Source organism: Quercus suber, unplaced genomic scaffold (assembly GCF_002906115.3).
Source record: "Quercus suber isolate HL8 unplaced genomic scaffold, Cork oak 2.0 scaffold_18, whole genome shotgun sequence".
In the NCBI taxonomy this organism is placed as follows: domain Eukaryota; kingdom Viridiplantae; phylum Streptophyta; class Magnoliopsida; order Fagales; family Fagaceae; genus Quercus; species Quercus suber.
In genome coordinates, this window is record NW_027069483.1 from 2,357,837 (window position 1) to 2,371,631 (window position 13,795).

General features: G+C 35.5%; 2 protein-coding genes across 2 annotated transcripts; both read left to right on the forward strand.

Moving 5' to 3' along the window:
- Positions 1-2,032: 2,032 nt before the first annotated feature.
- On the forward strand, positions 2,033-5,858 carry LOC112023406 (small ribosomal subunit protein bS16m/bS16c). Its single transcript, XM_024056014.2, has 5 exons — positions 2,033-2,180; positions 2,281-2,418; positions 3,322-3,367; positions 5,071-5,270; positions 5,370-5,858. Exons 2-5 carry the CDS (start codon positions 2,286-2,288, stop codon positions 5,447-5,449), a joined length of 459 nt encoding a protein of 152 aa, XP_023911782.1. The 5' UTR covers positions 2,033-2,180; positions 2,281-2,285; the 3' UTR covers positions 5,450-5,858.
- A 400-nt stretch (positions 5,859-6,258) lies between these two features.
- Positions 6,259-10,577, forward strand: LOC112023404 (vacuolar protein sorting-associated protein 24 homolog 1). The gene is made up of 6 exons (XM_024056011.2): positions 6,259-6,642; positions 6,766-6,842; positions 8,009-8,111; positions 9,211-9,332; positions 9,881-10,075; positions 10,217-10,577. Exons 1-6 carry the CDS (start codon positions 6,531-6,533, stop codon positions 10,295-10,297), a joined length of 690 nt encoding a protein of 229 aa, XP_023911779.1. The 5' UTR covers positions 6,259-6,530; the 3' UTR covers positions 10,298-10,577.
- The last annotated feature ends 3,218 nt before the right edge of the window (positions 10,578-13,795 follow it).

The window sequence follows — 13,795 nt, forward strand, 5'->3', positions numbered from 1 at the left end:
GGTGTCCTAGGAGTCCAACATCGAAGGAAAACCCCCCCACTTGCTGCCTTATAAGCTGTGAAGCGAAGGAAGTAGTGTACCATCGGTTTATAGTTATTCGAATAACTATAAACCGATGGTACACTACTTCTTTCGCTTCACAGCTTATAAGGCAGCAAGTGGGGGGGTTTTCCTTCGATGTGGGACTCCTAGGACACCGTCCGAGGACGTTGCCAAGCATGCCTAGGACGTTGCCATGCATGCCTAGGACATTGCGAAGCCGTCCGAGGACGTCCTAGGACGTTGAAGGACATGCCAAGGTCGAATAACTATAAACCGATGGTACACTACTTCCTTCGCTTCACAGCTTATAAGGCAGCAAGTGGGGGGGTTTTCCTTCGATGTGGGACTCCTAGGGCACCGTCTGAGGACGTTGCCAAGCATGCCTAGGACGTTGCCATGCATGCCTAGGACGTTGCGAAGCCGTCCGAGGACATCCTAGGACGTTGAAGGACATGCCAAGGATGCGATGTAAAAGGCTACAAGGCAAAAAAGTCCTTGGCCCGAAGATCCGTTCATTCTAAGTACCCACAATGTCATCAATCAATGTTTAAATTTCAAGCTTTTGTAATATAAATTTATGCATACAAAATAAATTTATAAATCAAATAATAAATATAATTTGATTGATACGAAATTTTAAATGTGTGTTAAGAATTTAAAGAAAGTGCGATGTAACAGTTAAATTTTCAAAATATGTAGTCTTGTTAATTTTTTAAGTAAGAATTGTAGTTTTAGACTTCAACAAAATTTGTAGCCAAAATTTTGTCCGTTTACATTTGACCATTTAAAAAAAAAAAAAAAATTGTATGTAATGTAACATAATTCCCCCTTTTTATAATCATATTTAAATTTTTTTTTTTTAGTAATCAGATTGGTAAATAGAAATTAGAAAGTTACATAGTAGAAATTAGAAAGTTACATAGTGGATAATGAACATTAGGGGTGTCAATGTTTGATCCAACCCGTGAACACGACACGAACCCAACTCAGGTTTTTTCGGGTTAGGGTTGGGCCTTAATGGGTTTGGGTCATAAACGGGTCGACCCAAAAGCGACACGATAAGAAACGGGTCATAAATGGGTCAACCCGCGTAACCTGCACTAGACACGTTTGACACGCCAATTTATTTGTGTCAACTTGACATGACCCACTTAACACAACCCGTTTAACTCATATAACAAATAAATATTTATTTTATTTTAAATTTGTCAAATACCTTTTATATCCAACATATATTTTAAATTTAAAAAGAAAAATGAGTAATTACCAAAATTTACAAGGGATATAATTGAAAATTGAAACTTTACAAACCTTAGAACTACTAATATATTTTTTTTTTTGGTGGTATAGAACTTACACAAATGAAATTAGATGAGCTTGTGAAAGATGTTATAAATTTGGATATCAACAAAGAATCTATGGATGATAATCGTGGTCATAGTCAGGATTAGTCTACTGTTTACTCAAATTCTTTCAATATTGATACTTAGCATTTGGCAAGTTCCAAGAATATTATATTTTTGTTGAATTATGTTATTTTATTTTGTGAAACTTTGTTATTTTGAATTTGGATTGAAGTGTATGCACTTCTTTTGAAGTGTAAAGAACTTATTTCTAGATGAATGTTATATTTTTGTTGAATTATATTATTTTAAATATGTGTTGAAGACTTGAAGTGTATGCATAACTTTTTGGGATGTAAAAATAATTATTTCTAGATAGATGTTATATTTAATATTATGCAGGTTGAAATGGGTTGTATTACATTTGTGTCAACCCAACACGACTCGTTTATTAAGCGTGTCAAATGGGTTAGGTCAGGTCAACCCGCCTTATTAACAGGTCGGGTTAGGGTTGAAGGATCATGACACGATTATTAAATGGGTCGAGTTAAAGTTAAGCCATTTAGTCAAATACCCTTAGCTCGACACGACACGAACCCGATATACTAACCCAAATTGACAACCCTAACGAACATAAAAGGGTTCGTAGACTTCCCTCCTAGTACTAAGTAGTAACTATAGTGAAACATTATTATCCGTCTCTCCTTAAACCCTGTCTGGTCTCCTTAAACCCTAATCGTGGAACCTCGTCACCTCTCTCTCTCTCAGCGACCCCAATTTAGGAATTTACAAACGGTAAAGCTATCGTCTTCTACAAATTACAATCTTCGAACCCCACAACTTCAATCACTTTCCCCTGTTAATAATTTGGTGTATTATTATTGATTATTGACAGAGAAAATGCCGGTTCGGATCCGATTGGCTCGGTTCGGATGCAAAAACAAACCCTTTTACCGGGTCATGGCTGCCGATAGCAGATCTCCTCGTGATGGCAAGCACCTCGAAGTATTAGGCTACTACAATCCCTTGCCAGGTACATTTCTTTGAGTTACTTTCATTTTTAAGTGAATGTTAAATTTTTTTGGTATTTTTGTCATATGATTAACAACTAAACTAACTTATCACTATAATTTCTTTATGCCCATTAACAAAGATTAGATTTTTTTGGTTGCAAATCTTATTTCCATATGGAATGTCATGTGGGTTTTGATACAAATTATTGTTATTTATTTATGTGGGAACTGAAATGTTAGTGGCACAAAAAAAAAAAAAAAAAAAAAAAAAACCCTGTACTCAGCTGAGTATAGGGTGGCTGTTGGGCTTAGAAAGGTTGGATTTTTAGTGCTTTGAAACCAAGAATAAGACAAATTTTAAAATTTTAAGATTTGTAATTCTATTTTATGTGCGTAGGATTATTTCTAGAACTGTTTTGTTGCTTCCTCGGCCTTGCAAATGATGATGGCATCTAATCAGATGCGTGCTAAGTTGCTAACAGCTATGACAACAATGAAATGCCTGGAAACGTCATTGCCTGCTAAATTTTCATCCAAACAATTACATGACAGTTCATTATCCACGTGTACATATTGTTACACGACCTATTTAATAGTCATGTGACATGCTTAAATGGTTTAATGATATGTGTGATTTAATATATGAGGATGGTTATATGAAACGCCACATAATAAGCTGTTGTAGATTCCTCCAATCTAATTTGGAGGAAATCTTTGTTCTTTCCTTTCAATCCTTGTGGTAACCAATAGAGGCTCACTGTCTTGTTGCCGAGGAATTGTTGCAACCTAGAAAAGAAATATATTTAGAATTTTGAATCTTAAAACCTTGATATGTTTTAAGAATTGGATTGGTGGATTTTTATTTCATTAAGATATAAAAGCAACAAATAAGATTAACTTGAGTTTATGATTCTTTTGTGTAGGCCAAGATGGTGGCAAACGAATGGGTCTTAATTTTGAAAGGGTGAAGTAAGTAGTTTTCTTCAATTTGTTGTTCTTTCTTACTTTCAATTGATATGCTTTGAATTCTTAGTGAAAAGTAACATTTGAACATCTTAACTTGTTAGTCATAATTAGAAACTTTCTTTTTAAATTTTCAATCTTTTTTTTTTTTTTTTTTTTTTTTTCATCTATTCAAAATCAATTGTTTTTGGCTTTTTCGCCACCTTATTGGACATAGTTGCACATAAGAACTAGATAATTGCATCTCTCTCTCTCTCCCCACACCCACACAATGTGAGCATGTGTGCACTTGTATTATTGATCTTTTGCTTTAAAAATGGGTTATTTATATACTTTCTTGTTTCTCATCTATGTACAAACTATAGATTTTAAAGGGGGGAATAGTGTCAATGTTAATCTTTTAACTTTTATACTAATCTAAGAACTAGGATATAGTGTTAAAGTGGCCAGAGTTTGAAGCCTCACACAGAGGAACATGTGTGTATAAAATAAACCCTTAGCAAATGTGTGCCTGTTTTCTGTCTACTAATTTTTTCTGATGGTGCCATGGTGAGTTAGCAAAAGATTAAAGGGTGTGCCAAGAAGTTAGGAATAGACAGGAGGATGGCAGAAGTGGGTCAAGGTAGCAGAATGGTAAGGAGGCAGGGTTGGCTCATGCCGCCAAAGTAGGGAGAAATTGGCCAGAGATGTGTTGTTCAGGCCATGCCATAGGCATCAAAGGGTTGAGGAGAAAAGGCCTTTCAAGTGAAGCCCCAATCATTTGACAGGGAGCAGGGTATGTTGAGGGGAGGAGTGGTGGAGGAAGATTCCTGAATTTAGACTAGGGGGGTTGCAGTGTAGGATGGTCAAGGCACACAGAGGGTTCAAACATAGCATGTTTCTCAAGTAGCAATCAGCACAGAGCTTGAAGTGGAAATATTCTTCACCTGAATCATTTCTTGAAAACCACTTGAAAGATTCCAAAGTTGCCTCACACAGTTGATAGACCATCTTTATTGTATAGCCATCAACAATTTTTCTGCGTTTCAACTCGAGGGTTGGTTTTTCAAGGAATTGCAATTAGGGGCAATGTCTCTTCAACTGTTGATATTAAGATGGTTTCTGATGGATTCTCCTAAGACACACTCTGAATCCTACTTTTAGTAGAAAAGTATTTGAGCTACTTATGCAAATGCTATGGCTTCACGATTGAGTTGGTTAGGCCAAGGCCTGGTCTTTACATTGCCCATGGGAAAATTCTGGGGCTATCATGAGGATCACTTGTAAGACAGCTAGAACCTTGTATAGTTTTTATATTGCTCTATATCAGATGAGCTTCTGCTTAATGTGAAATTCCCTAGTCCTAGATTGAATAGTTACCTATTTTTGCTATGCCCTAGAAAAGGCTTAGATGTTATCCTTTTCTTTTTTCTGCCCTGTTTATATATATATATATATATAAAATACAACTTGGCTGCTTTCAAGTGGAATTAATACTTTAATTTATTTGAAGTTTAAAAGTTGGAACTTCTCTACTTTGGATATTTATCTGTTCTGTATTTCTGGATCAGCATTGAAGGATTTAAACATGCTGGATGTTTTGTCAACTATGAAAGCATTTCTATTTGCATAAAATTTCTAAGCGATTGCCCCTATCTGTGTTTTTTGGTTGAATGTGACAAAGGTCTTATTTATTTATTTTTTTTTCTAATTATACACACTGTCTGCAGATATTGGCTATCTGTCGGGGCTCAACCCTCAGAACCTGTGCAGCGCATTCTTTTCAGAGCAGGTGTACTTCCTCCTCCGCCAATGATGGCAATGGGACGTAAAGGTGGACCACGTGACACACGTCCTGTTGATCCTATGACTGGTTGCATCTTGACCCTAGAGAAGCCACTTAATGCTGACCAGGCAAAGGACTCTGAAGGTGATGTAGATGGTGAAGAAGGCGCAAGTACATCATGAAATTCTTCATTGCTGTTTTTAAGATTTTCTTCTTATACTTGTCTCTTTTATCTCTTTTTAGGGGGTGGGGGATATCCTGGGTCTCAAGAATCTTTGTTTCTACTCGGATATCCTCCGGAGAAGCAGCCTGGTCTTGCTTAACTTTCGAGTTTGGGCAATAAGTCTCATATTTTCTGGGAAGGCAGTAGCTTGTGTAGTGATATTGGTACTTTGCTGCATCACAGATAGGATTGAATCATGAATGTAGATGTACCTGATGTGTTTTTTTGTGTGTATGTGTTCCCAAATTGCCAGCCAAGTTTGCCCCTCCTTGGGCTACACACAAGTAGTTTCATTGAGAATGATTTGAGAGCAAAGTACTTTCCAAGAATAATTGACTTCCTTGCAGATATCCTCTTTGTGGGAAGCTGATTTGTGATTCTGTGAATGTAATGTATAGGAAACTGCTCTCCAATTTATGAGTTCTCTCTTTTGTTCAAACTTAAAAAGTTGTAAAACTTGTGTAAAGAAGTTTTTGAGGACAGACCTTTATGATTAAGGTTTTACCTTAGGTTGAGGCCCATTGGGCCATCCTTCTAGTGGATGGCCCACAACATTATTAACTTTTAATAATATTAAAAAAATTGTCTGGATAAAAAATTAGACATGTTTTATCCATTTCATATGATTACAAGCTAGTAATAAAAAAAAAAAAATTGTGTGGGTTTTTTTTAATATTTATTTTTAAATTCATAAAAATAAGTGGATTTTTTTTGAGAAATAAAAATAAGTGAATTTTAATTAACTTAATGAATAAATCATTTTATTCATAGACGTGGGATAGACTATAGAGTACAAATGTATTACTATATATTTATATTTAAAAAAAGTATTCTTTATAAAAAGCCACAAGTTACGGTCGCAGCTATATTTTTATTCTCAGTTTAGGGGAAAAAAAAAAAATTCTATTTATAGAACAAAATGAATTGAAAATTGAGATTAGTGTTTTAGGTATGACTAAAACACGTACCAATGGCGAAGCTTTGCGATTACGCGTACTCTAGAAAAGAACAAGAAGAAGGAACCAGCGAGTGTTGACACATCCATTTGTTTTTCTTCTTCTAAACTACGTAGTACTAATATTATTATATCATAGTATTTGTAAATCCGATACTTGAGGAAAATAAAAGTAACAGTGGAACTAGTTTGATAAGATTTCATTTGGATTGTCGGTGTTGGGAAAATGGAGAAGGTGATGAATATGCTGAAGCCAAAGCCAAACCCACAACAGCAACTCAGAGATTGGCAGCGTAGGCTTCGCCAAGAGTGCCGCAACATCGAGCGCCAAATCCGAGGCAATTTTGTCATCTGGGTCAATTTTATTTTACGTTTTTTATTTGGTTTTCATGGATTTTGGATTCTTGGGTGTGTGTTTAATTTTGAGGTTGTTTTCTCTAATCTGATGGGTTTGGTTTCAGACATACAGAGGGAGGAGAAAAGTGTACAGAAAGCTATAAGAGATGCTGCCAAGAGAAATGACATGGGCTCTGCCAAGGTATATACTTCCAACAACCTTGCATTCCTTTCCCTTTTTGAATTTTCAATTTCTGCTTTCATTAAGTATATGACATTTGTTGTTGAAAAAAAAGCTAATTTGTAGTTGATAGTGGTATTTTTGGATTTGGGGTAACATGTTGATGTGGGTGCTTGTTGAAATAAAGTGTAACTAATAAATGATGTAATGTAGTGTTGAACTTGAACACCCAGATCACATCATTCAGTGTTTAAGCTTCAATGAAGGTTCAACTACTTCTTTGAAGTTGAGACTTAAGGGAAAGAGAGTCGGTTGGTATTGTGTTTGATTGGTAGCCATCCTTGTATACTACTCGGCTAGCATTTGTATCGCCACCTTACATATGGTTCAATGAGTACTGAAGATTAGTCTAGTGCATTAGCGGCTCTGCATATTTAAATTATTTAGCTGATTTTTGTGTTGGTGATTTTACTTTTCTTTAATCATAAGGAGCCTGAACTTAAGAATGACCCCAACTCTGCCATACTATGACTCATGTTGAGATGAAGCTTGATTATTTAATTCCAATTCATATTCTCGATTTGATGAGGTAGATCTCTGATGAGTGAGGCCTTACTGATTAGAAAACAATTGAACCTGTAAAGCAAGTTGGGTAACTTTATCAAGTCTTATTCATTTCATAGTAGTGAGACATCATTATTTGTACACCAGTGGTTTTTTTTTTTTTTTTTTTTGGGTTAAATTATTATTTTTACATTAACTAAACTTGAACGGGGGATAAAAGGTGGTTTCATGATAATTGAATCTTTTACTCAAATATTGACCCCGTTATCAGCACATTTGGTTTATGTTCACAATCAAGGAAACTTATCCAAAAAAAAAAAGGTTCACAATCAAGGAAACACTCATTTTTATTTTATAGAGATATTATGCTCAGAAGTACATTATATGTGAAGAAGTGGTTCCAATTACTGCTTTTCATGTTGGGCATCTCATTGTATATGGATGTGGTTGATCTCATTAGTCACTGCTGCTTATCAGATTGACTATTGCATATAAGGATGCCAGTATAACCTTCTGAGCTTAGTTGTTTTCTCCATTGAGATTTAAGGTACAAAGATACACATGAACCAATTTGCAATTCTTCTTCACTTTTCTCCTTTTTTTTTGTGGTAATTTTATCACAGGCGCTTGCTAAGGAAATTGTGAGATCTAGAAGAGCAGTGAACCGTCTCTATGAAAATAAGGCACAAATGAATTCAATATCAATGCATCTTGGAGAAAGTGTTGGTATGATGCTTAACATATCTAAATTTACTGCTTTTTTTTTTTTTTGGTCCCTCAGAAATTAATTCATTTCAGTTGTTGTGGAATATGGTATGGACTTCTATCAAGTCAAATGCATAACAGAATCATCGTCACAGAACATCAGATATGCATAAAATCAATTATTGTCAAAATTAAGATCAAAATTCTTCATGGTTCAGTCACTAGTTTTGGTTCTGAAATGAATAGAAGGGTGAAGGCATCTGTTCATAATACCGAGAGAGAATTGTTTCAGAGTATTTACTCTATTTAAAATCTCATGATAGAGCACTTTCTTTTTTGATCTCATTATTGATCACTGATTCTTAGTGACTAGTGAAGGTTTGCTTCAAGAAAGGATCTTTAGTCTTTGAGACTACAGATTCAAACTTGACTAGGATTATCGTTTCTTATTAATTCTTGAATAGGAATAATTTCACAGAATGAAGGTTGGGAAAGGTGCTATATATATATATATATATACATACGTACATACAGAGCAAAACTTAGTGCAGTATCTAAGGTGCAGTACATCCAATCTTGCAATAAAACTGCCTCATGGATGTGGGACCATATCAGCTGTGGTAAGCATTTACCTAAAAGACTTGAAAACCAAATGCTGTAACACCCCTTTCTCTCTCTCTCTCTGAGTTTTAGGTTTAACAGAAGTTTCATCTTGTTGTTTTCCTAGCTCTTCCTTGATCCCTGAGATGATGATGGTGGGTTTTGCTTCATCGCCAATCCAGAGATCCTAGTGCCTTGTAGTCCATTGATGAGTACAACCTCATCATAGAAAAAAATTATTGGAAAAATGAAAGAACTTTGGACATCCAAGACTTTCTGTCTGTGTTGAACAAACTTATGATTTTATAGAATTTAATTCCAGCAAAAAAAGAAAAAGAAAGTTAAAAAATTCCATTGACATGTATATAGAAATTATTTAATCCTCTTTCAATATTTTCAGTCTTTAGTCTTTACTTGGATGTGGTTCCTTTGGATGGATATTTGAATTCACTTCAATGGTTTGAATTTCTGTAGTCTATTTTATTTCATTTTCATTTTCATTTTTTGGTTGATTTTGCAGCAATTGCCCGTACTGTTGGTCATCTATCTAAAAGTGCTGAGGTCATGAAGCTTGTTAATAACCTAATGAAGGCTCCACAAATGGCTGTTTCAATGCAAGAATTCAGCAAAGAGATGATCAAGGTATCCTCATTGTTGCTGTTCACTTTGCATCAAAAAAAAAAAAAAAAGAGGACGGCTTTAGTTTGGGTATAGATAATGGAATTAATGGATGGCATTGCAATCTATGGAATTTCAAATGCAAAAATATTCCCATTTCATCAGTTCTAAATAGGATTCAACTTTTTTAGTATTTGCTTTTTAAACCAAGATTTCCATGGTTTGTTTTTGATTATGTATAGCCCTTGTATCATATATAAAAGAAATATTCCCCTTTTGCTGTTTGGTTATATATCTCTTTGGTTAACTTTCAAAGAGTGGATGTAACAGTTGTTACTCATAAATTCTTAATGAAGGCTATATCTTATTATAAAATTCAATGCTTTGGGATTGGATCTGAATTTCATTTTTAATATTCTGATAAAGAACTTTAGGGTGAATATATGTGGCAAATTCTGAATATTGTATCTTATAAAGCTTATTGTCAAACGTAACTAATTTGGATTTATATCATGGATGTTTAACCATTAACTTCTCCATCGAGTAAGTATTTTTGTGTTTGTGATTTGTAGGCAGGGATCATAGAGGAGATGGTGAATGATGCTGTTGACTCAGCACTGGACTCTGAGGATATAGAAGATGAAATAGAAGAAGAAGTTGATAAGGTCTTAACTGCAATAGCTGGCGAGACTGCTGCACAGCTTCCAGAAGCAGTCAGAAAGGAAAGGGTGAAGCAACCTGCCCAGGTTGTAGCGGCTGCAGAGGAGGTATGTGTTACTTGATTCCCCTGTAATGGCCCTTCTTTAAGCTATTCTTTTCTGGCCTTGATTGAATGAAGAGGCTGTAACTATATTTACGCTGTAACCATATTTACCCTGTAACGTGGAATATGTATTTGGCTCATGTAGGAAGAGGCTATAGCTGAGGGTGCCGACGATGACGAGGAATTGGAAGAAATTAGGGCCCGACTTGCCAAAGTTAGATCTTAGTTTAAGCTTCTGAGCCTATACCCCCTAGCAATGCTAGCATAGTATATATGAGAAAAAGTTGAGTTTGTTTGCTTGCATCTAGCCTCTTGATCATATTAAAATGGGAGCAGATGAAGCCTAATTCAGTGCTGCTAATGAGAATGGAGAGGAACATCTTCTGTACATTATACTAGAAGCAGCTTTGCAAGAATTAAGAGTTTTTAGCTGTAATTTGTGTAATAATTGCAAATCGTTGTTTTTGATGCTGTGAATATCATTCCATCCTGCAGATTTGGAAGTCTTTCATGCTATGAAGCAAATGAGACATTTCATGAAACACTGGAAACTGAATGCTGCAATTACAACCCAACATAAAACGGAATGATAGTTTATAAATAAACAAGCTTATTCTTGTACAAACAAAAAACGCCATTATGTTGATTAATATGCATCTCAGGCAAGGATTAACTGGTGCCCAACAGGCAACAGTACAAACATGCAGCCTAAAAGCATTTCTTGTAAAGTTCATGACAAAAGCCACGCTCTAAAATGCAATTTCTTCGAGTACCAGCTTATTTTACCACTTGAATCTGCTTGAGATATTAGAGCTTCTCTCATTTTTCTGTTGTGAACCACTAACGAAAAGAAGATGAGTCATAAGGCAAAAGTTTTAGTGAATTTTTTCTCGTATCAATTTTGTGTTTCGGTTCACATAATTTGTTTGATACTCATCTATAGAACGTGACGAATGCTTCCAAACTATAGCCATCTGATTCTGATGCAGCTGCTTTTAGCCTGTAATATCAAACACACAAAAGCCACACAAATTTCTCTTGAACTGCCTAATTTGCTAGTCATGGTGTAGTGTACGTCCAATTCTTACCATTTTGCATGTGTATCAAATAGAGTCCAAAAAACAAAGAAACTGGATCCTTTCCAAATAAATCCCCTAATTCTCTCTTATTTTTACCATGAAGTATAAATCACCCAATTTTCTCTTATTTTTACCATGAAGTGCGATACGTGATACTTATTTGATTTTTAAATTTCACACATCTTACATCTAAATAAAAACTGGAGGGGACCTTCCTTTTCACATACTTTTCTGTTTTTATATTGTGATGACCCAATCAAGCACTATTTCAATTTTAAATACTAAGAGCATTCCCATCAAGGGTTTTAAAAATTTTAGCATTTACCATTTCAAAAACCAACTTTATAGCATTTGACACATCACTTTACAATTCACCATACATCAAAACTTCTATTTTTTTTTTTACCATTTTATTTAATTATTCTTTATTTATTATTTTTTTACTCATTTTTTTAGTCGGTTTCTCTCTCTGTCTCTCTCTTCCTCTGTCAAAACCCAATAGTTGTAGAAGACTAGAGCCTTCTCCCTCTCTCTGATCTGCTCTCAAACTCGTGCTTTGTGTCTTTGATCTACTCTCAAACCCGTGCTCCATGGCTGACCACCAAGCTCCATCGGCCTAAAACACTTCTCACCCCTTTGAGCTCTCTCTCTAAAATTGAGCTCTCCTTCTAAACCTCCATGGCCGGAGCTTTTCAAGCTCATCACCTCCAACCACAGCACTCAACAACCTCATTTTTTGCTCTATCTCTGAATTTAAACCCGATCCGAGCCTATCTAGACTTCGATCCCTTCGATCCAAATGAGGCAAAGCCTCCCCGTTCCACCACTGAACCTAGCCAACGCCAATGCCAACCACTGCACACGATCTTAGCAGTGGATTTGCAATGAGATTTTGAGGGTTTTTTAGTGGTTTGTTGCTAGGTTTTGGGGCTATTTTTGGTGGTGTGTATATAGGGAGTTTTAGGATTGATTTTCTGGGTTTTGGAAGTTGTTTTTTTTGTGTTTGTGTTTTTTTTTTTTTTTGGTACTTTCTAGGTATTTTCAGTGAGGTTTTGGGTATTTTTTTGTGTGTTGATTTTCTGGTTTTTTGGTTGGGTTTTTTGTGTGATTGCAATGGGGTTCCTTTTGGGTTTTTGTGTGATTACAGCGGGGTTCTTTCTGGTATTTTCTAGGTAATTTTTGGATTGCAGTGGTGACAGAGTTGGTTGAGATGGTGAGAGGGAGAGGAAGAAGCTTGGGTGAGATGGTGTGATAGAGGAGAGAGAAGAGACTTGGAAAGGAGACAAGCGCGGGAGAGAGAGAGAGAAAGAAATTAATAAAAAATGATAGCATGTTGCTACAGTGCGGTCTCAAAAATGAGAGCGCACTATAGCAAGATGGCATATTTTTTAGCATATGGCATCTTGTGATGGAGTAGGTTTTTGGGGTTATAACTGCTAAAAGTAGCATTTTAGCATTTATAACACCCTTGATGAGAATGCTCGAGAGTGAGAGAGGTGTGACAGAGGAAGAAGCTTGGGTGAGATGGTGTGACAGAGGAGAAGTGAGAGAGGAGAGAGAAGAGACTTGGGAAGGAGACAAGCACGGGAGAGAGAGAGAGAGAAAGAAATTAAAAAAAAGTGATAGCATGTTGCTATAGTGTGGCCTCAAAAATGAGAGTGCATTGTAGCAAGATGGCAAATTTTTTAGCATATGGCATCTTTGATGGAGTAGGATTTTGGGGTTATAAATGCTAAAAATAGCATTTTAGCATTTATAACACCCTTGATGAGAATGCTCGAGAGTAAGATATTAAAAATTTATGTATTTAATTTACACTTATTGACCCCACTATGATCTGGGGTGAAAAGGCATTGGGGTCATTTAGTAAAAGGAAATTTAATGGACCTAAGATTTTTTTTTAATTAAAAATTGCTAAAATTACTATAAATTTTACAAAATAACATTTATATGTTTATGTGGCAATTTTTTTTTTTGGAGGAAAATGTGGCAATGAATTTGATTAATGAGTTTCAACCACCTAATAAGTGTGTGTTTGCCTAGCACTGAAGATGCATTTAAGTTGTGTTTGTGTTTTCTTGGCTGGTCCCATGGCACTATTCATGGACCAGCCAAAGCACAAAAACGCATGAATAGTATTTGTGAATAATTTTTTGCCTTTAAAAAATATTTTGTTGCAGTGTTTTCAGTTTTCAGCAAATAAGTGGTATTCAAACAGACTCTAAATAAAAATTTGGATTTTTTTTTTCTTTAATGATTGGTAACACATCAATGTAGTAGTTCTATGTTGTAATTTGTATTGTCCCTTACATCATTCTTAATTTAGGTGGAGCCATCCAACCATTGTCATTTATTTGTAGCAAATGATCCTCCTCTTTTTCAACATTCACTCCCAATACTCTTTCTTATCAATAGCTTCACCATTACTGTTCAAGCACCTTACTCCTTACATGCCACCAGAAGAATCTACCTATGTCACACATTCAGGTAGTTCTTAATGGGGATAGTTACACTATTTTTGGCAAAATCTAGGAAAAATTTCTTCAATGTATGTCATATGTTGCCCATGAGAATTGTGAGATGAGAGGAAGCAAGAGAAAAGAGAGGGAGAGTTGAATGCAAGTTGATGCCATTGTAACAATGTT

Coding starts and splice junctions, on each gene's coding strand:
- LOC112023404 (XM_024056011.2), top strand. CDS start 6,531: ATGGAGAAGGTGATGAATATGCTGAAGCCAAAGCCAAACCCACAACAG. Junction 6,643..6,765: donor CATCGAGCGCCAAATCCGAG/GCAATTTTGTCA, acceptor GTTTGGTTTCAG/ACATACAGAGGGAGGAGAAA. Junction 10,076..10,216: donor TTGTAGCGGCTGCAGAGGAG/GTATGTGTTACT, acceptor TGGCTCATGTAG/GAAGAGGCTATAGCTGAGGG.
- LOC112023406 (XM_024056014.2), top strand. CDS start 2,286: ATGCCGGTTCGGATCCGATTGGCTCGGTTCGGATGCAAAAACAAACCC. Junction 2,419..3,321: donor CTACTACAATCCCTTGCCAG/GTACATTTCTTT, acceptor TCTTTTGTGTAG/GCCAAGATGGTGGCAAACGA. Junction 5,271..5,369: donor CCAGGCAAAGGACTCTGAAG/GTGATGTAGATG, acceptor ATCTCTTTTTAG/GGGGTGGGGGATATCCTGGG.